The sequence below is a fragment of the Rhinolophus sinicus genome, chromosome 3 (genome assembly GCF_057876585.1).
Source record: "Rhinolophus sinicus isolate RSI-liver-muscle chromosome 3, RSI-T2T, whole genome shotgun sequence".
NCBI classification, from domain to species: Eukaryota; Metazoa; Chordata; class Mammalia; order Chiroptera; family Rhinolophidae; genus Rhinolophus; species Rhinolophus sinicus.
The window spans coordinates 122,715,698-122,737,679 of NC_142503.1; the positions used below are offsets into that span (position 1 = coordinate 122,715,698).

At 37.5% G+C, this 21,982-nt stretch overlaps 1 protein-coding gene across 3 annotated transcripts in view; it reads left to right on the forward strand.

Annotated features, from left to right (window-relative positions):
• PRKD1 (protein kinase D1) overlaps nt 1-21,982 on the forward strand; it is a 297,817-nt gene that overhangs the window by 135,550 nt on the left and 140,285 nt on the right. For all 3 annotated transcript variants that reach the window (XM_019746850.3, XM_074328119.2, XM_088796919.1), the window contains exon 2: nt 18,117-18,255. In XM_019746850.3, coding sequence (XP_019602409.2) covers nt 18,117-18,255 — 139 coding nt within the window. The remainder of the gene's footprint in view (nt 1-18,116; nt 18,256-21,982) is intronic.

Sequence of the window (21,982 nt, forward strand, 5' to 3'; positions counted from 1 at the left end):
TTTGCCGACAATCTGAATTTTGATTGTTGCGTTTGAAGTTTTGTGAAGCATGATGTTCTGATTCTTAACATGATCCAGTCTCAACTAGTGAATTTTATTTTCTATAAATTTAGAGCGAGATATCAAATTTCTTTTGGGTCTCATTTTCTTGGTTAATCTGTGTTTAACAAACTGGAGTTTATTTTTAGTACTGATATAATCGGTGTAGTTCACCATATATGTATGGTGAGGTTTAAAATACCATGTTTAATTCAAACATTTCAGTTTTAATTTTTACATGCACCTGTTCTCTCCCAGTGAAAAGGAATATGAACTAATGCAGTGACTGGATCTGGATGAAATGACAGGCACAGGCCACCATCTCATACGCTCCCAGTTGCTTAAAGGATACAATGGAAGGTTTTCACAACCTGGAGTTGCTGGACTATTCAGATGGCCCAGATTTCTCAGTTACAGTGTAAACCAGCTTTCTCTCAAGGGGACTTTGTTCTGCCCTCTTTTAAAAGTAAATAGAAACTTCTCTCAAAATGTTTCACTTGAAACTTTTCCACACCAGCTCCTTCTCTCTTTACTGTTTTGGGATAATAAGCAAATTGGATCATAGAAATACAAAGGTAACAGGATAAAGAATGTCAAGAAGGTAGTTTTTTGGAGATAGCCTGGGGCAATTCTAAATTTTAGGCAGAGAAAACAGAGTATCTTAAATCTTCACAGTGGTGGGGTCTATTTGTTTATATTGTTTACCAGTATGCCTCCAGGCCCCCAATGAAATAAAATACAAATGGTGCCAAAAAAATGTATACACGTTTTAAGAAAGGGAAGAACTGTATTAAAATTGTAATACAATAAATGGTGCTAGCATTCATTTGATTAATGCCATCTTTTGAGCAAACTTCATATTACACAGTGCTATCATAATTCAGTTCAACTTTGAAAAGTAATACTTAGATAACATCTCTTAAAATGTGTACGTTTTTTGGCACCCCGGTATATAAATTTGTGCTGGGATAATTTATGTCACAAGGTATTAGTTGTCATCGACCACTGTTTTTCTTTATTTAAAAATTCAAGTTATTTCGTATTAGCATGTATATGTATGAAAGAAATTAATGCACTTAATGCTAAGTCGTAGTATAAGGTTTCACCTTCACATTCATTTTTACCTTTCCCTAGATCAAACACAAACATCGACAGATTTTTTTTCTCAATGTCTAATCCTATAATCCACCTCTCTTGGACTCAAGTGTACATGTTCCCTTTCATCATTCTTCAGATTTAGTCTTTGTAAATGATCTATAATCTGCCTTTGTGAGAGACAACCACAGACCATTGGTCAGTTTTTCTATATAATAAATTTCTCTGTGACCCAATAACCTGAATCAGGGTCCCAAGGCATCACTAATATTCATAGAAGCCCTAGCAGGTATCTTGTCATACAAGCTTAGGACTTTGTAGGTGGGGCCAATGCCTGCTCTTGACCGTCAGCTCAGCTGAGGACATCTGGCCACTTGGAAGTGAACTGAAAGGCCAATTTATTAAGCGTTACTTCTATGGGGATGGCAGGTGGTTTTATTATCTTTGGCTACTCCTGACTCTTCCACAAGGTACAACATTCTTTCCAGAAGCTGTATAGCATTTTACAAGGGAGAAGAAATTCTTTCCTATCTTGGGGAACATCAGACTAAATTAGAGAAATTGTTTTCATTTTGATTCTTTAAATCATATGCACTGCCTGCTTATCAGTACAAAGAAGAAAAAGTACACCAGCTCCACGGGGATTTGGCTTTCGGGAAATGAGATTTTTATCCATGGAACCAAAGGATCATTAGCAGCACAATCAGAACAATGGAATTCCACAGTATCAATGTCAACGGCCAAATCTATGGCCCTTGCTGGGTTCTAATACAGTAACTGAAATTAATGCAAAAATATCATAATATGAATATAAGAGAGTTTAAAAAGTCAGTTAATTAAATTATTCTTCACCACATGTAAGTTAGTTTTGAAGAAAAGTAAGGTATCTTAGGTGTGAATGTCCTTTGAATATTCACAAAACTGGAAGTGAAGAAGGCCTCACTGTGTCAAATATAGAAATATTGGGAAACAAGTTTCTTTATAAACATGAATTATGATAATGTGCATACTGAATTTTCAAAAAGGAGGTAGTGTATGCCACATTTTTCAAACATATTTCAAACCTCATCACCATAGAGCTTCTCATGGAGTTAGTGCATATGCTTTGGGAAATGTTAATTTAGTCGCTGAAATCAGGTATAGGTCTAAGTCCAGGGGATTCTTAAATGAGTGAGCAGTTTGTGGGGTCTCATGCAGTGTCAGAGCTATTAGGCAGATCCTGGCACAAGCATGGCATCCAATGTGGATTACCATGCTGTGAACGATTGATGATGAATGAGCCAGCAATACTTTTTCTGCCCTTAATCAAAGGAGACTTAGCACCATTACTATTTTTAATATTAGTTTTGTTTCTCAATTATAGTTGATACACAATATTATATTAGTTTCAGGTCCACAACATAGTGATTAGACATTTATACAACTTAGGAAATAGTCACTCTGATAAAGCTATTACTCATCTAACACTGTACATTGTTATTAAAATATTATTGACTATATTCCTTATGCAATACTTCATATCCCCATGACTGTTTTGTAACTACCAATTTGTACTTATTAATCCCTTCCTTTTTCACCCCACTTCCCTTCCCAGCTGGCAACCATCAAAATGTTCTCTGTATGTATGAATTTCTTTCTGGTTTGTTTGTTTGTTTATTTTGTTCTTTAGATTCCACACATGAGTGAAGTCATATGGCATTTGTCTTTCTCTGTCTGACTTACTCCACTAAGCAAAATACCCTCTAGGTCCATCCATGTTATTGCAGATGGCAAGATTTCATTCTTTTTTGTGGCTGAGCAGTATTCCATTATATATATATATATATATATCACCTTTTATTTATCCATTCATCCATTAATGGACACCGAGGCTGCCTCCATATCTTGGCCATTGTAAATAATGCTGTTATTAACATACAGATGCACACATCCTTTAGAAGTGGTGTCTGGGTTTCTTTGGATAAATACCCACAAGTGGGATTACTGGGTCCTTCTCTGTCTCTTGTTATAGCCTTTGTTTTAAAGTCTATTTTGTCTGGTATAAGTATTGCCTTCCTAGCTGTATTTCCTTTAATTTCCATTTTTTTATGAAATAATCTCTTTCCATCCCTTTACTTTCAGTCTGTGTGTGTCTTTTGATCTGAAGTGAGTCTCATATAGGCAGCATATGTAAGGGTCTTGTTTTCTTTTCCATTCAGTTTCTCTATCTTTTGCTTCGAGCATTTAATCCATTTACATTGTAAGTAATTGTTGATAGATATGTAGTTATTGCCATTTTATTATTCATATTTTGGATCTTTTCCTCTCCTTCCTCCTCCTCCTCCTCTTTCTCCTCCTCCTTCTCCTCCTTCTCTCTTTCTTCTTCTTCTTTTCTCCCTCTCCCGCTCCCTCTAACATTTTTGTAATACTGGTTTGTATTACAAGAAAACTGAATACTCCTTTAGCTTTTTCTTCTCTAGGAAAGTCTTTATCTGTCCTTTGATTCTAAATGATAACTTTACTGAGTAGAATAATCTTGGTTGTAAGGTTTTGCTTTTCATCATTTTGATTATTTTGGGCCAATCCCTTCTGGCCTGCAATGTTTCTGTTGAGAAATCAGCTGACAGTCTTATGAGAGCTCCCTTGTAGGTAACTAACTGCTTTTCTCTTGCTACTTATAATTTTCTCTCTGTCTTTAACCTTTGGCATTTTCATTATAATGTGTGTTGGTGTGGGCCTCTTTGGGTTCATCTTATTTGGAATTCTCTGTGCTTCCTGGGCTTCTATGTCTATTTCCTTCACCAGGTTAGGAAAGTTTTCCATCATTATTTCTCGAAGTAGGTTTTCCATTCCTTGCTCTCTCTTTTCCTTCTGGTATCCTAATGATGCTAACATTGCTGTGCTTGATGTCCCAGAAACCCCTTAAACTCACTTCATTTTTTTTTTTATTCTTTTTTTTCTTTTTGCTGTTTCAATTGGGTATTTTCTACTACCTTATCTTCTAAATTGCTAATTCGATTCTCTGCTTCATCTAATCTATTTTTGATTCCCTCTAATGTAACTCTATCTCAGTTGTTGTATTTTTCATTTCTGACTGGTTCTTTTTTTATGTTTTCTGTCTCCATTTTTATGTTTCCTAGCTCTTCGTTAAAGTCCTCACTGAGTTCATCTACTCTTCCTATAAATTCATTGAGCATCTTTATAACCAGTGTTTTGAACTCTCCATCCAGGCACTGCTTGTCTTCTTCTTCTTCTTCTTTTTTTTTTTTTTTTTTTCAGTTTTTTTCTGAAGCTTTGTTTTAGTTTTTCATTAAGGATATGTTTCTTTGTCTCTCCATTTTGCTGCCTCCCTGTATTTGTTTCTATATATCAGGTAGGGCTGCTATGTCTCCTGGTCTTATTAGAGTGGCCTTATGTAGTAGGTGTCCTGTGGTGCTCAGTGGCTCAGTCTCCCTGGTGACCTGAGCTGGGTGTTCCAGGTGTATCCCTTGTATGAGTTGTGTGTGTCCTCCTGTTATCGTTGAGCCTTGGTAGCTGTTTGCACATCAGGAAGGGATTGACTCTTGGGCTGATTCGTTTTGAGGAATGGCCATTACTACACTGGAGGAGCTGTTGTGCAGGGGCTGACCCTATGGATCAGGATTCACTCTAGCAGGGTTCTGGTACCTGCCCAGTTTGCCCTTTGCGTGTGTCATCCTTGGAGGCAGCCAGGTGGTTCTCAGTCCAAAGTCAGCCACTACGCATGCCAGCTTCAGGGCCCCCCTCAGAGGTGTTATGCTGTAGGTCATGTTCAGCTGTAGCCTGTGCCCTACCTAGGGCCACGTGGTATGCGCCACAAAGCAATTCACAGATGGCCACCATCCATGTTGGGCTTGGAGTTGCCTGGGAAAGGCCAAGCTGTGAACAGAGGCTGGCAGCTTCTAGTGCCATGCTTGGAGCACTCAACATGACATATGGGGCATGCCGAGGCCATGTGATGCTTGTTTGGGTTTTGTGAACCTTTGATAGATTTTAGGAAATTCCACAGCATTAGCCAAGACAGGTCCTTTACATGGAAGAGCACTGGAAGTGGCTTGGGTGGTCCTGAAAGTTGGGTGGGGCAGGGTCTCAGGCAATCATCAGGGCAGGTGAAGAGTGTTAGCTAGGTTGATGGGCATTCAGATATGGTGGCCACCTCTGTGTACTCACTGGGAATGGGGAGGGCTCAACAAAGAAATAATGAATTCTGTCAGCACTTCTATGTGGGAGAAATCTGCCCCTCTAGCCCTTGCCCTGAAGACAGATAATTCAGTTATTTCCCGTATGTCCCTGGCACCTTTTAAAATGCTGCCCCAGCATTGGAGCTCACAGTGAGTGAGTCTCTCAGTGAATGAATCGGTTGGTGAGTAAGTCCGTGTGTGGGCCCTTTAAGAGGAGCACCTGGGACTCCAGCACTCTCGTTTCACTCAGCCACAATCTCTGCAGGTTTTCATAGCCAGATGTTATGGGGACTTCTTTTCTCGGCACTGGAACCCTGGTCTGGGGAGCCTCATGTGGGGCTGGACCCAGGAGGGACCTCCACAGCCTAGATATCCCTCCTGATTTTTAATGGTCACATGTAGATATGGTACCAGCCTGTTCCACATCTGTGCCCCTCCTAGCAATCTCAGGGTGGCTTCTTCTGTATGTCCCTAGTTATAGGACTTCAGTTCAGCTAGACGAGAGACAATTCTCAATGATGATTGTTCTGTAGTTTAGTGGTGATTTTGATATGGTCATGAGAGGAGACAAGCACAATGTTTACCTACTCCACCATCTTGACTGGAAATTATTTTTAAGGATAATAAAGAAAATGTAATACTTTGTGCAGATGCTTGCTCTGCCTGGAATTCCTACCTCTGACCATCCTCCATGTGAAGTTACTTATTTTTATCATTGGATCTGAGCAGAAGTATCATTTTTTTAGGGAAATATTTCTTAATTCTTTGCCTGGTTCTTTGTTATAATCCTTCATTACATATGTTCTTAGAATGCTACTTTGTTTCTTTGTATAACTTAGCTCACTGTGCTGTTATAACCTCATTTGTGTGATTTATCTGTGTAATATTTGTCTCTTCTACTTGTATTCTCCTGCTTATAGCCTCCCCTTACTTATCTTATGAGAAAAAGGGATGAGGTCTGGTTTGATTTATTATTATATGTCTAGCTAGGAAAAGAGTGCCTAAGTGTTTGCTGGGTATTTACTGAGCGAATGCAGGATTATGAACATTTGTGTGTGGCATGATATGTTTGTACCTACCTCTTGTGAGTGGCAGTGTGCATGCTGTTTCTTTATTATCCTTAATGATCCAGGTGAGTTCTCATCATGATCGTTGGATTCATCACATCAGTTTTTCCACTTCAATTGGAAGAGCAATGTTTATGCCCACTCCTTATTCCTCCATGCTATACCGTTCAGATAGCTTTGGTAAGAAGTATTTTACCTCCAAACTCTTCTCCCTAACCTCCATTTCTGTATTTATGACCTGGGGCATAATCCAGGCAGTTCTCCTTTTTCCCACTCTCTTCTGCATTGTTGTTATATCCTTGTTTATTAGACATACTCAGATCTACCCAATTATTATTTTTTTTTAAAGAAAATCACCTAGAATAAAATTAATTTAATCAGATATTTTCGAACATATGAGTAACAGGTAAAAAAGAGCTGGTTTACTCATTTATTTGTTTCTTTTACTGAAGACTGATTTTTAACTGACCTTTATAAATTGGCAAAATTTATGCAGTATCGTAACTATTTGAGGGTTAGTGTCATCTTTAAGGATTACGTAAATACATCGTTGCAAATCTGTGCTTTAAAAATTAGCAGTTTTGGTCATTGGTTTAAGTATGTTTAATGTTAAAGTTTAGTTTTAATTTAATGGAAAATTATACTTCATGCATCTGAAATACAAACCCAAATTATAGTTCACTAATAGAGCTATCCTTCGTTTATCATCATTATTGAGGATGGTAGCCAGATGCATAAATTTTCCAAATAAAAGCAGAGTAAATTTTACTTTCCAGTTTTATTTTAGAAATTTAATGGGAATCTTGCAAATGTAATAATCAGTACAATGTATATGTTTCTTTTTGTCTAAGGGACTGATAATTCTGTAAATATTAATTATACTTCTTTTATACTGCAGTACTCCTTTGAGAGTGGGCTGTGTAAGCCTGCCCCTCATCTTAATGACCACACTCAGTTTTTCTGTTGCTGTAAGCTGTCCCATTTTGCTGTCAACCAGTCTTCTATGGACTGTCTTACTGCCACTACTTTTTAAATGACTTGCCTATCTACGTAATAGTAAGAACTAAGATTGCCAGAGAATAGCTGCTGCAAAGCTCATTAAGTCATTTACCTTATTTTTGTTCAAAATCCAAACTCGTTAAGCCTGGGTCCAGGGCTTTCTGGCAAGGAAAAGTGCTTAAGGTTTTCAGTTCTAAATCACTGTTTGCTGGACATTTGGCCACTGTTCCTGTATTTCCTTTCTAAGAGAGGCAGAATCGAAAGGAAGGATCAAGGAGTATGATTTAGGAGACTAGACTACTCATACTTATTCTGGCATTACCTAGCACTGTGACCTCAGATAGATTCCTTAATATATTCTGAGTATCAATCTATTCACTCTAAAGTGAGAAGATAAAATAAATAATCTCCAGAAGCTTTTCTTCTCCAAAGTTAGTGATTCTTAATTTTTGGTAAAACCTTTTTAGTTGCTGTCATATTCTGTATTTCATCCAGTGCTCATCCATTATCATTAATTCATTAAAGTAATGAACAAACATGTAGCCTTATTATGAAATGTAAAATATCTACAATGTGCAATAATGACAGTTTTATTCAGAGTGAGACAAAGAGTGTGAAGTACATATTTTCCATTTCCAAGCTGCACATCCACACACCTAATTAATGTTGTGTGAATAATTTCAGAGTGCCTACTAAGACTTCTAACAGCTATCATTGACTAGTAATCTGTCAAGGTATGATGCGAGATAATATGTTTTTATACAACAATGGTGAGGCTCTCATTAATTACTACCACCTATAATTGCCTGATATGAACATTTATTTTTAAACTTAAAAATTATATACAACAAAATAATGATTTAAAATACCTCCAGGAAATCTGTACATAGCAGTTACTGCATTAGAGTTAATGGTGTATTAAGTAATTCCTATTGCTTTTGTATTTTTAATAGATGACATATTATTCAAATTAAAATATAAAAAAATGTTTCTACAACAATTAAGCATCACACTGTGTCACATCTGCTGCCTTCTAGATAAACAGATAATTTATTAAACAGAGTTCTTTAGCAATATCTGATGCAAAACATTATATGCCCAAGGAAGAAAAATGTATAGTCTAGCTTTATTCCCAAAAAGTATTGCAAGTTTAGGTTATATGCATGTTTCTATGTCTTTTAGTATTTTATAGCCCAAATCTACCATTTCACATTTAATGTAAGCTTGAATTCCAAAAGATTCCAAACAGACCTCTCTTTGATGAAATATATTCCTTCCCTTTCTTCTATTTTTCTGTGTTGTAATTTAAATAGAGGCTAAGGCTAAGGTCCAAATTTAAAATTATGAATGAAAATGATTGTTTAAACAATGGGATTTTGAACTTAATGCACAAGAGAGTGGCTAAAAATAGGGGATCTAAGCAGGAGAGAGTCCCTGGGTCCGGTGCTAGATCTGCCTTAATGAAAGCAAGAGTGGAATAAATTAAAGTTTTGTCTTGAATGAGAAAAGGAAGTTATTGTCAGGAAAGTTGGAGAAAGCAGGACTAACTAGTGTGACTTTTGTGTTGCTAAGTTTGGACCTTGAAGATTTTGGAAGTTGATAGACCCCTGGTGTTAGGCATCCATTTTCAAAGGAAGCTTTGGGTTTGTGGAGAAGAGTCAGGTGGTTGCCAGTGATGGTAGGAGAGAAGGACCTGCAGAGGAGCAAGGCAACAGGTGTGATTGTTTGCCAGGGTTGTCTGCATTTGGGCAGCATACCTGTGGCCCAGAAAAGACAAAGTAAAATGGAGAATGTATGTGTGACTGGCTCCGCAGTGGACAGTTTTGCTGTTTTTCGTGGCTTGGGAAATGTGTGGTGGATCTCATTTCAACACTGTACGTATAATTTAGTATTCAGCATTTCAGGAACTGGAATTTTTCAGAGGCTTTAAAAAAATATTTCATGAAAATAGATATTACAGATTTATTTTCATGAATCATATCTTTTGGACTGAGAGATCAATGATTTTACCAAGAACCTATAATAATATTTGACACTAGGAAGATAGCAAAGGCTTGCTTTTGATAATGGTTCTTGGTTATTGTGATAGAACAGTATTCATTCATTTTTCTGCCTAGTTTGGTAGGGAGTGGGGGATGGTAGGAAGGTGTTGGGTGGAAGAGGGAGGGAGGTAAAAAGCAAAGTTTTTAACATGTTTTTCTGGTTTCTGTTTCCTAAGATTACATTTATTAACTGGTCACATAGCTATATGGTCATAGTATGGAATTCTTTTTATGTGTCTCCTTTTGAGGACATGAAATCGCCAAGTAAAAGAGCCTGTGCCCAAATTTAAAACATTTCAGAAATATATGTCCATATATTATAGATTATTCTTTTTCCCCCCTTTCATTTACACTTTATAACTTGGGTTTCTAAGTCAAAATCTAGTGTTCATGCTTTTGGTGGGCTGGAACCATCTCATAATTTTTTGTTGTTGTTATAACTATAGTGCTATGATAATCATCCAATGGTTTTTCACTAAGTATTTGTTGTTTTCTTTTTTATTAATATATTTAAATTTTCAGTCTGTTACTAGACAATTTTTAAAAACTGTAAGGTGATTAAAAAGGGAATGGTTTTTTTCTAGGCAGAGTCAATAGCACAAATTGAAGATTGGTATCTTAATTCTCTTTCATGATCTCCCTCAGAAGGATCTAACTGACTTAGGGATTTGCTGCTTTCAGAACCATCAACGGGCTAATGTTTCCTGCCTTTTACAGCCCAATGCCAGCACCACTCAGGTGCAACTTCACCAAAGGAGTCAAAATCCTTTTTCACCTAACTTTCTAGACATTCTTGTGGAAATAGTTGCTCCCAGTGTGTCCCTGTTGTCTTTATACTCCAGGACCAACACTTAGGGAGTATTTGGGCCAAACTAGGAAGTAGTAGCACTTTTTAATTTCTTTGTTCATTAGGGGTGACGAGTTATGGCGCCACTTGTTGTAGACAGGAGAGTTTTTGGGAAATGACTTTGGAGTCCTCTTTGATAAGAAGAGTGCAACATTCAACTGCTTGGTGTGTTCTGCTATTGAGCAGAATAATTAATTTCAGGATTTTCATCATCTTTCAGCATAGTAAACTGGCAGTGTACTTTCATTTCCTAATCAAGACACCCCCCTCTCTCTTTCCTACTTGACTGAGTCATGGATTAATTTGTTTCTGATGCTGCTTGCTCCTCGGCCTTTGTTATTGGCCTCAAGTATGAAAAAGCACCATTTGTTCCTTATAGTTATAGTTCCTGTTCGCCAGGTCGTATTTCAGCTACTCATTAAAACATGTATTTATTCTACTCTGGAGCACATTGTCTGGCCAGCCATGAATTTATAGTGAAATGTAACAGTAAATTGTGCTCTGTGGTCAAAAATGCCAAATGATACACACAGCAGCACAGAGGATTCCAGCATAGGGTAGAATTAAAGAGCTTAGGACCAGTGCCGGGATTGTGGGCCGTATTTTCACAGTGGCCAGTTTTGTTAGCGTTGAACTTGGAGAGAGCTTGAAATCACTTATCTCAGATGTTTGCGCTCAGAGCCACAAAGCCTCGGAGAAACACAGAACTGATCTTGTAATAAGCTCCAGCTGAGTTTACAAGCCTCTGAGCCTTTCTAAAAGCCTGTTTAGTTTAATGAGGGTTTTCAGATTTCAAAGCTCACACACCTTCCCATAAAAACAGATGATTATGACCAAATTAGGAAATGTTGTTCCATGAGTGTTTTCCCCCAATATGTTCCCTTCTCAGTTGTCAGGCATTGTTCATTTACACTTTTCACCTTCCAGACATCATTTTTAAATATAAATTTTTGAAAGTCTTATTGTATAGTTTCTATTCAAGAAAAATGTTATGTTACATAAAAGCAAAGATTTTATTCTCTTAACAGTAAAAGATACATATGCATATATATTTTTCTGTCTAGTACAAAAAGATACAGTCTGAAAAAAAATTGAACCTTCAGCTTCTGCTACTGTGACAACTGTCCCAAGAGGCTAGGCCTCCAAGTTTACCCCTTTACCCTGCTTCATAGGGCTCTACAACTGTTTCTTGAATGGCTTGTTAACGATGAGAGAAAAGCCAAGGCTGTGACTCAGTAAGAAGGTGTGGGCGAGAGGATATCCACACCTCAGTTGTTTATATGTTGGACAGATAACCTTCATGAACATTTATAACACTATCTTCATTTTTAAAAACTTAGTCTTTTTAAATAATAGTTTTAATATGTTTGGCATATATTGGTATGATTCTACCTATTCTTATGTTTCAAAATATTTTCTGCATCACCCTTAGAAATATAATAACTAGGATGAGAAGCATTTAAGCCTTACTTGAACACCAAATCATTTCTATTTTTATTACGTCATACCCATGGTTTTACAGAGAGGTACAACACAGAATGCGATGTTCAAATGTCAGCAATACAAGACCATTGATAAATAGAATATAGAGATGTCCTTGAAGAAAGCAAGAGATGTGTGGATAAGGCCAGGTTGCACCAAAGCTGTGATGAGCTGGCAGAATCCTTGTTTGTTAAGAACTGTAGGGACAGAGTCCCAGAGAGTAGTTTCCAGGCTCTCGACCTCACATGGAAAGGTGCTGGCTCTGGTAGTAAATGGCCATCAGCTGTAACCAGTTAATCATTAGCCATTAATATAATTGCTGTGGCTGTGCTGGCAGGCACGGGTTGCGGCTGGCGGGTGCGGTTGGCGGGCGGATTGCGGCTAGCCAAATGGGGTTAGTAAGCATGGATGGCGGATTGCGTATCATGTGGTTCCTACTTCCTGCATCTCGCCAGGCGGCCAGCAAGACTGGGGTGCAGGAAGACCCCTCGTTGGGGTACTGGTGGATGTTTGCTTTTGTGTCTCAACCAGCTGCCATCGAGAATATAGTGGTATGACTCCTCTATCTATGGCTCTGTTGTTGTTCCTTTTTGGCCTCACCATATTCTGTGTCCATCCGCTGAGAGCAGGAGCTGAGACCCTGCATAACAGACTCCTCTTCACTTTTCCCACCTGACCCTGTGCCCCACAAGCACATTCACTAGGCATTAGTTGGGAGACACTGAAAAGCTTAACTCTTTTTCAGGGAAACAGTTGCTGTTTCATATCTCTTCCTCTCTAGCTATTATTTTCTTATTCACTCCAACTCAAGCACTGAATCCCTTGAATTTTCTTTCTCTTCTCTTTAGTCAGAATTAGCTATCCATGGTTTTGGAAAGGATATATTAACAGGATCTGTGCATTAATGTATTATCTTTTGAAGAAGTTTTGGATTCTGATCAGGGACTATCCTTTAATACTTAAAATTTAAACCGCTGTAGATCGAAAGTTGTCTGATAATTAAATCTTCTATTTTTATATCATTACTAATCTTAAACAGGTACTCTTACCCATTATGGACATTTTATTTTTCTTACTTGCTTTTCTTGCAAATGCAATTTAAATAGAATTAGGTGTACCTAAAGCTTGGGTAGAAAAGATGGGTATTCTATGTTTAAAAAGCACACGAGACTTTGGCTTCCACACACAAGTAATATCTGGTATGGGACATGCTCACCTGGTCCAAACAAATACAAAACAATGTAAAATGTATAAAATGCCTGTTTTAGACACTGCCCTGTTTTAGCACAGGACTGTGATCCCTGAGAGAAAGGTAACCAACGAGGTAAGCACTACAATCATCCGAACTTTCTGCCTCGAAGCAGGATCCAGATTGTCATGTAGGGAGAGAGAACCTAAGCAGAGCCTTGTTTGGCTGTGTGGAGGAGACAGAGAACAGAGCTCAAGGAGACTAAGTCAACAGGATTTTTAGGGGAGGAATACTGGAACAATTGGACCTATACAAAGAGCAAGCTCCAGAAATCTGGTTAGGGGTCCATTTGAGTAGTGGACTGAATACAAATCTGTGCATGCATAGGGTGAAGATCTTTAAGGCAGGAGAAAGAGCAGCTGTTGGGAAGCTGTGAAATGAACACTTTCTAGAGCTCACATAGGGCTGAGAGACTGTTGAATTTCTACCAAATAGGAAAGATTCCACTGAACACTTGAGGCATTCCAGAGAGGTGTTCAAAGAGTCATGCATTAATAGTAGGGCTGAGCTGTCCCTAGAGCAAATACTACTTTAGAGCTGCCCTAAGAAAGCTTAAAAATAAGCCTTGAAAAGATAAAACTGATCTGCAAGTACCTTAATGTTTTGCCAAAACAAATATCAACATTTTTTAAAGGAAAACAACAAAGCCTATATCTGGCATCTAATTAAAAAAGCACACATATGAAAAAGGAGGAAAATGTGACCCATAACCAGGATTAAAAGAGTGAGTGGAAACAGACCAGAAATGATAGAGGTGAGAGACTTAGCAGAAAAAAAACTTCCAAGAATTGCTGAAAAAAATTAAATCAAAACCAGAAAAATGGAAAGATATCCCATGTTCGTGTATTAGAAGAATTAATATTGTTAAAATGTCCATATTATCCAAAGAGATCTACAGATTCAATGCAATCCTTATCAAAATCTCAATGGCATTTTTTTTACAGAAATAGAAAATGCCTAAAATTCATATGGAACTACAAAAGACCACAGATAGCCCAAACAATTTGGAACAAAAAGAGTAAAACTGGAGGTATGGCACTTCTGATTTAAAAATATATACAATACTGGCATAAAAACAGATATATAGACCAATAGCCAGACTGATCAAGCAAAAACTAGATAAGACACAAATTGCAAATATAAGAAACTAATAAAGAGACACTACTACAGACCCTATAGACATTAAGAGAGTGATAACAAAATAATATGAAAAAACTTTATGAAATGAATAGGTTCCTTGAAAATTACAAACTGCCAAAGCTCCCTGAAGAGGGAATTGAAATCTAACTAATGCTATATCTATTAAGGAAACTGATTATGTAGTTTTAAACCTTCTGAAAAAGAAAACTTCAGACTCAGATGACATTGCCGGAGAATTCTACCAACATTTGAGGAGGAACTTATACCAATTCTATACAAATCTTCCAGAATATGCAAAAAAATGACCCTCAATCCATATTATTTACTTAATTCAAAAATTACCTCTAAGCAGATCATAGACCGAAAGCCAAAATCCCAAACAATAAAATTTGTAGAATAAAACATAGGATAAATTTTGTGTGTTACTTTAAGTTATGCAAATATTTATTAGATAATATATCAAAAGCATGATCCATTAAGAAATACTTGATAAATTGAGCTTCATAAAAATGAAGAACTTCAGTAAACAATGTTAAGTGAATAAAAAGACAAGCCATAGACTGGAAGAAAGTATCTCATACCTCATAAACAACTTTTATCTAGAATATGTAAGGAACTATCAGAACTCAACAATAAGAAAACAACTCTTTTTTTTTTTTTTAAATGGGCAAAGGAGTTGATCAGTCTCTCTCTCTCTATGCTGAATAAGCATGTGAGAAGTTGCCCAATGTCATCATTGTGGAAATGCAAATTAAAACTATGAGATATTATTATACACTTAATAGAGTATCTAAAATAAGTACAATTGACATTATGAAGTCCTATTTAAGATGCAGAGCAACTGGAACTCTCATACATTGCTGGTGGGAATGCAAAATGGTACAGCCACTTTGAAAACAGTTTGGCAGTTTCTTATAAAGTTATCTAGATATTTCCATACATACCAGAGAAATAAAAATTTATGTTCACACAAAAAATTCTATGTAGACATTTCTAACAGCTTTATTTGTAAAAGCAGATTTTTTTTGGTAGAAATTGACAAAGTCTATGTGGAAGGTCAGAAAACCGATAATATCCAAAGCAATCTTGAAATGGTAAAAGATGGAGGGCTTACATAACCTGAATTCAAGGCGTAGTATTAAGCTTCAATAGTAAGTGTAATGTGGTATTAGCATAAGGATACACATGTTGATCAAACATACATTTATCATGTAACTCATAAATTCTGTTGCTAGGTGCTTATAAGAAATATGCCCATGGAAAAACTTGTACAATAGTGTTCATAGCATTTTTATCTTTAATAGTCACAAACTGGATAAAAATCAAATGTTCAATGTGGATTTATGTATAAACAATTTTCCTAGATCCATGCAATGAAGTACTAATAACTAATAAAAAGTGAATCTCAAATGCAATATGTATAAACGCACCTCAAAAACATAATACTGAGCAAAAGAAGCCAGCTAGAAAAAGAGTATGTGGCTCATACAGTATGATTCTGTTTGTATGAAATTCTATAGCAAGTGCACTAATCTCTGGTTACAGAAAATAGATCTGTGTTTAGAGTCAATATTGTGGGTGGCATCGACTACAAGGGGGTACAATACAATTTTCGGGTTGATAAAATGTTTCTTGGCATGATTGTCATTTTGGTCGCATGGGTGTTGATGTTTGTCAAAACCTATATAGATGTATACACTAAGGTCCATTTTATTTTGGGTAAATTATACATTAGAGAAAGTTATTTTTAAATAATTCATGAACTATCCATTGTTTTAAGTTGGGGAAAATGGCATTTTAGTTTTCTCTTTTCTTGTACTCTAATAATATTATTGGAGAAATTACCAAAAAGAAGCAACTATTTTTTTTTTCTTTTAATTAGTACAGTGGAAGCAGTGACATCATTCAGCTCTTTGTTTATTTTAAGGAAGCCAACTTTACGAAGTGATATGCAGAAGTAGTTTTAACCCTGGTTGTCAACAGTCTCCTAAGAGCAATAGGATGTTCTGAACTTTTAATTCATACAACATGTCTCCCATGAATGTAGCCCCTAATTTTATTAATAAGAAAATAGAAAAAGGTAGTCACAATATATTGTATTTATCTTCAGAAGATACCACGTGGACACATTTATCCCAGTAATAGCTTCTTCAACTCCACCTTTGTTAACATGTGTCAGACCCATCACCAGTTGCAAGAACAGGAAAGACAATTTTCTCTCCTTGACTTATGACTTTTCCCACGACATTGCAAATATCAATTTATTTAAAAAAAAGTCCTTAATAATTGTGTGAAAAAGTCAGATACAAGAAAAGAGCCCTGTTCACATACCAAATTAGCCTAGGATGTTTGATGGTTTGTTTTCATAAAAATATCCAATGCTGGAGCAGATGGACCTTCAAGAGAAGGTCACTCTCATGAGATTGTAGGTTGACAGTGTTGTAATCAGTATGTAATTTGCTTTAAGATCCATAAGGATATTTCTACCTTTTGATCAAATAATTCTACTTTTAAAACAATTCATCAGTTAGGGTTATGGTTCAAATTTAGTGCATTTTCCTGCATTAGAAGGAAGAGAGGAAATTCAGGGAATAATATTAATTGCTAGTATTATAATAGTAGTTGTTACTATTATAATTTTTCTAGGTTTGTCCATTATAAAGTATCTTTCATTTAGCTTTCATTATGTGCCTGCCATTGCTGGGAAATGGGTCCTTGGTGTCAGTTGCAGGATAGAATTCAAGGATATACCCAATAAGCGAAGCAAGTGATAGATTTATTAAAAAGGATAGTACACCCTCAAGATAGCAAGAGTGGGCAGGCCCGGAGAAGAGCAGCTGCCCCAAAAAACACAGAGGCTTAGAATTTATTACTTTTGAAAAGAGGATGTGAAATAGTGAAGTTTTAGGGGTGGCATAGACATTTCTAGGCAGGCCCTTTCGGACCTCTCTTTCCCTTTGGGAGGCGGGAATTTTGTCCTTATTTGACTCTTATCAGAATAGTCATGGTGACACAGGGAGAGGATATACTTTTCTGGGCTGCCATTGCTAATAACATTATAATCCGTTATAATTACCTAAAGTTCACCTAAAGTGACAGGATGGCATCCTGGGTCTGCTCTTGGCACAGAAACCTAGTTCTGGCTGGTCTGGTAGCTGCACTTGTTTTAAAGATGACCTCATCTCCTTCCTCCCTTGTCACCCCTCACCCTCCTTCCCTTCCTATCCTTCTTTCTCCCCAGGGCCTGGTTCTTCCCGCCTATGATAACATAATCAGGATATAGTCCTTGAGTGATCAATTCGTAGGTTTATCCCTGTAAGGAGAGTTTCAACTAGGTGTTATACTTCAAACAAATTGACTTGTAATTATTGCACTTTTCTATTTCACCTAGATTGCATGAAAACTAAATGTAATGTAAGGGCAGCAAAAGAGGGAGAATTGGGTTGTCACCTCTGGCTTTCCTGAGTCATAGGATCCAGATCACACTACTGCCCCCATACACAACATGCTTAGATGTATTGAGTCATCTCATTTTTGAATATGTCCAAATGGACTGACCGTTTTTTGCAAACACATTGTAACAGTATGTGTAATAGTATTGTAATAAACTGACTCCCATTTTTATGCTATTGGATTGCTATAGGTCATACGAAAATGTACACTTCTTCCCACTTGCTATATTTCTTAACCAATTAACTGCCAAGAATTTCTTTGAATCTTATCTCATATTCTCCTGTTTTCTGGCTCTCTAATGAAAAGATTATTTGGTCATTATTGCTCTTACGATATGTCTTTCCTCTCGACTTGGACTCGTGTCAATATCAATCTTGCCATTCATTTTTATTTTTAATTTCTAGATACTTTGAACTTTTCTAGTTAGCTTGCATTTGTGCCCTGACATTTGTTTCTTTTTTTTTTTTTTTTTTTTAATTTAGGAGGATTTAGATACTTAACCTATTGTGATATTTGTATTTGCAGTTCCCTGAATGTGGTTTCTATGGGATGTATGATAAGATCCTGCTTTTTCGCCACGACCCTACCTCTGAAAACATCCTTCAGCTGGTGAAAACGGCTAGTGATATCCAGGAAGGCGATCTTATTGAAGTTGTCTTATCAGGTAGTAAACTTTTTTCTCTCTCCATAAATTGATATTTAGTATTTGAAGAACTCTTGCGCACAAGTTTTTAAGGCAACATAGAAAACATACATAAAACTCGGCCCCAAAAGGAGATTTTAGAGCTGTTTACGTGTGCTTTTAAAATTATTTTGGAAAAAGCAAAAGGTTTCCTTTGCATTGGCTATTTGTACACCTAGTACTACCCAATAACTTCTCCCAGCTTCATGCTTTCCCCAGCTTCCAACAACAAACGCATACCTTCATTCATTATCTTGGATCATTTGGACAGCAGCAAAAGCAAACAAAAAGCTTTCCAACAGTGAAGCTCAGACATGTCTGGGCCCCAAATGTACTGAGTGTCTGGAAGCCAAGAAATAACAGCAAGGCTAGGAAACCATTGCTGTAGTTGAGTCAAAAGTCCTGTAGCTATAAGCCAAGTCCAAGTTGGAAACCAAAGTTCAGCAGTTATAGTGCTGGTCAGGCTTTGCCATGTGACACTAGCTAACTCACTCCCTCTGCAAATGGCTGCATTTCCCTCTGCTCAAACTTATATTTCCTGTTTAGGATTTAGAAGTTAGGACTGTACCTATCAATACAGAAAAAAAAAAATAAAAATGGATGCATTTAATTTGAAAAAAAGAAGTACCAGAGAAGAACTGTAACAGGGATCCTTGCAACGATGATCAGTACAATATTCTGAAGAGGTCCAGATTTTTATTGTTTATTTTTGTTAAAATTGAGTCATTGGGAAACTCAGACTGCATTGTTCCTTTCTTCCCTCCGGTCTTCTTAGCTTGCTATCTCTTTGACTAAAGGAAATCTGTTAGCTTTAATGATTCTAGTCTTCATTTCTTCAAGTTCCTCAGTTTGTTCTGAGCCTAGTACTTGAGTGCACTGGTTATAATTCAGAAGGTCTTTGCTTTGATTTAGTCTAATTTGCTTTGTCTTTATCAATCACCTATCATTGTGTGAGATCCTGGAATTGCCATATTTTCTTTTTGTAGATAGATCCTATAAAGCAAATTTTTTTGCTAGATAAAAGTAATAGGATTGCCAGTTGCTAAATAAACAAAGCAAAAAAGCGAAAGCTTTCATAGTTTTTTATTAAATTATTTGGAAAAATCACTTGCTTTGACGGGTTCTCCATTTTACTTTTCTTTGGCTCTTTTGACATTGGTTGACTGTGCCACCCTGGCCTCACAAAACTCCCGTTTCTGAACTCTAGGAGCTTCCCGAAATAAATTATTCAGGGAAATCATGCCCTGGATCTATTCTCATTGTAATTCATATATGAGGATTTTTAAAACTGCATTTCTAAATCAAATGTATTTTTCTTTCCATTTTACTTTCGTTATCAAGCGCTTTAGAGTAGTACCAGCCAGACTGAATGCAAGCTGTGTGTGGGTGTGCTTGTGGAGGAGAGGGCTGCCCATCTGCGTAGTATCCTAGTCAGTGAGCTAGACCTGCTGTTCCCCACACTGCCCTACCTGCTGCAGCCGTCTAGAGTGCCCTGGCTGCACAGGGAGCCGCATTCTGCTTTCCCTCTCCCTGCTTTGCAACCCACAACTTCACTGTGCTCTTACTCTGCTTCTTTTGCCATCCACCCTTTGTGTTTCATCTCTCCCGTCTCCCTGCGGCAAGACTCCATTTTAAGGGCAGCCCTTTTTCTCACCTGCTCCTCCAGCAGCAGGATGAGGGAGGCTTCTCCTACTCTTAACAGCTAACTTGTTGGTATTGGAAAGGAGCCATTCTGGAACAGTCCAGTTTCAATTTTGAGCTTGTAGCGTTTGAACCCTTTTCTCACTCCACATAGTCCCACTGCCCCAAAGTCATTTAACCCTTAAGTTATTCAATAATGTATATTTTAGTTATACATATGTTCAGTTATGTGTAGATCGCTAGCATTTATTTGTAAATTTTGTAAACTTCTTTCTAGCTCCTCTCCCTCTCTAATGGTGAGCATTGTGATTTTTCTCAATAAATGGGAACAATGTTTTTCCTTAAACCACCATCCCCTCCCTATCACAGCCTTGTTTTTTTCCCCATACCTCCTACCTTCCTTCCAAGAACGCCCCGAGTCCCTTGTGATCAAATGCCTGCTGTTTCTTCCCTGTCTTCTTGCCTTGCTTGCACTCTGGCTCTCCTGAAGGTGATGCAAGTTCGATCTGAGAGAACTTGCTGCTCATTTTCATCCACTCTTAGGTGAGTTGTTGAGTGAAATGGTCCTCTTCTCATTCCCGGTTTCCATTTTTGGCTATTTTCTGTACCACCCTCCTCCAATTCCAATGATATCTATTTCACTATTCACCTTGGTTTCTTTATAATATTGCACTGAGATGATGTACTTCCTTGAAGGCTCATTTCTTTTTAGCTGTGGCAATAGTTTCAGCATCAGACTCCCACTCTTTCTTTCCATTTTCTGCACCCAGTAAGTAATCTTGGGCGTTGTTAACATGCATGTTATAAGTCTTCAGATTCCTTGTCATTGCTGTTTGTTGTCAGTCACCTACCGCATAGACCCAGACCTCACCTCACCCCTAAACCATGGCTGCAAGCCTTGAGGCCGCCACTTGGCAGTGCTCCTCCATTCTCTCCACTGCTACCAAATGCACATTCCTGTTCCCTGTTTCTTGCACTGTAGTTTTCAACTGCCTCCCTACCACTTTGGGTCTACAATTTTTCCTTTTCTTTTTTTCTCCCCACACTACATGGCCTACTATGTGCACATCTTACATCTCCTCGATGCAGTCTCAACTACCTCGTATTCCCTTATACCCTGAAAGGGCCTCTTATGATTGTCAGTAATCGAAATTACTTCACCAGCCACTGTTGCCATTCCTGTTCCTGAGCCACAGGTGACTGCTAGACACACAGTCCCCTCCCTGTCCAAGAGGCTCAGTGCACCTTCACCTTTCACCTGGCCTTACCGTTGTTCAGCAGTCTCCTCCCCATCCTCTGCTTACCACAGAACGTGAGGTTCTCCATAAACTTATATGTACTTGTTGATTGACTGTTGGCTATCGTATTAGAAATGATCACATAGACGATATTTTGTAAAAATTTTTAGAAATATTATTTCTAGATATATCCTCAAAAGCTAACTGAAGTTTGAGACTCCTTGCAGTGCATTTGCTCAGCCCTGACAAGAAATTAGTGCCTGTGATGTGGGCAGGATTACACTGCATTATAATTTGAGGCAAGACAAATGATAGCTATTAAGACACTTTAGGCCATGAGTGCAAGGAAGCGCGGATCACGTCCTCCTTCTTGAGCTAGTCACTGGAGTGGATTGAGTGCTGTGATTGGCCACAGAAATATGTCATTTCCTGGAAGTGTGGTTAAGGACCGTCTTCATTCACACTGCAGCAGATAAAGAGGGTAGAGGGGCAAAACACCGGGCTTCCCCTCTGTTGCCTTTTGACCAGTTCCAGAACATAAACATGCTCGGAAATTTTGCCCTTCAAGAGTATAATTTTACTGTTAAAACTCATTTATCCAATTTTTCTGTTTTTCCTCATCAAAAATTAAATCTCACTGTGTAATTTGACTTAAACATAATCTGGTTCTTCCTATATTTAACCCACATTCTACCTATAGGAACATTTTTATTTTTTTACATAAGAGAACAGTAAAAATATGATAAAATATGGAGAAATTTAATTTTGAGGAAAGTTAAATACTCTTGTCTTTTCAGACAACATTAGGAATTTTCTCTTGCTTATGTCAT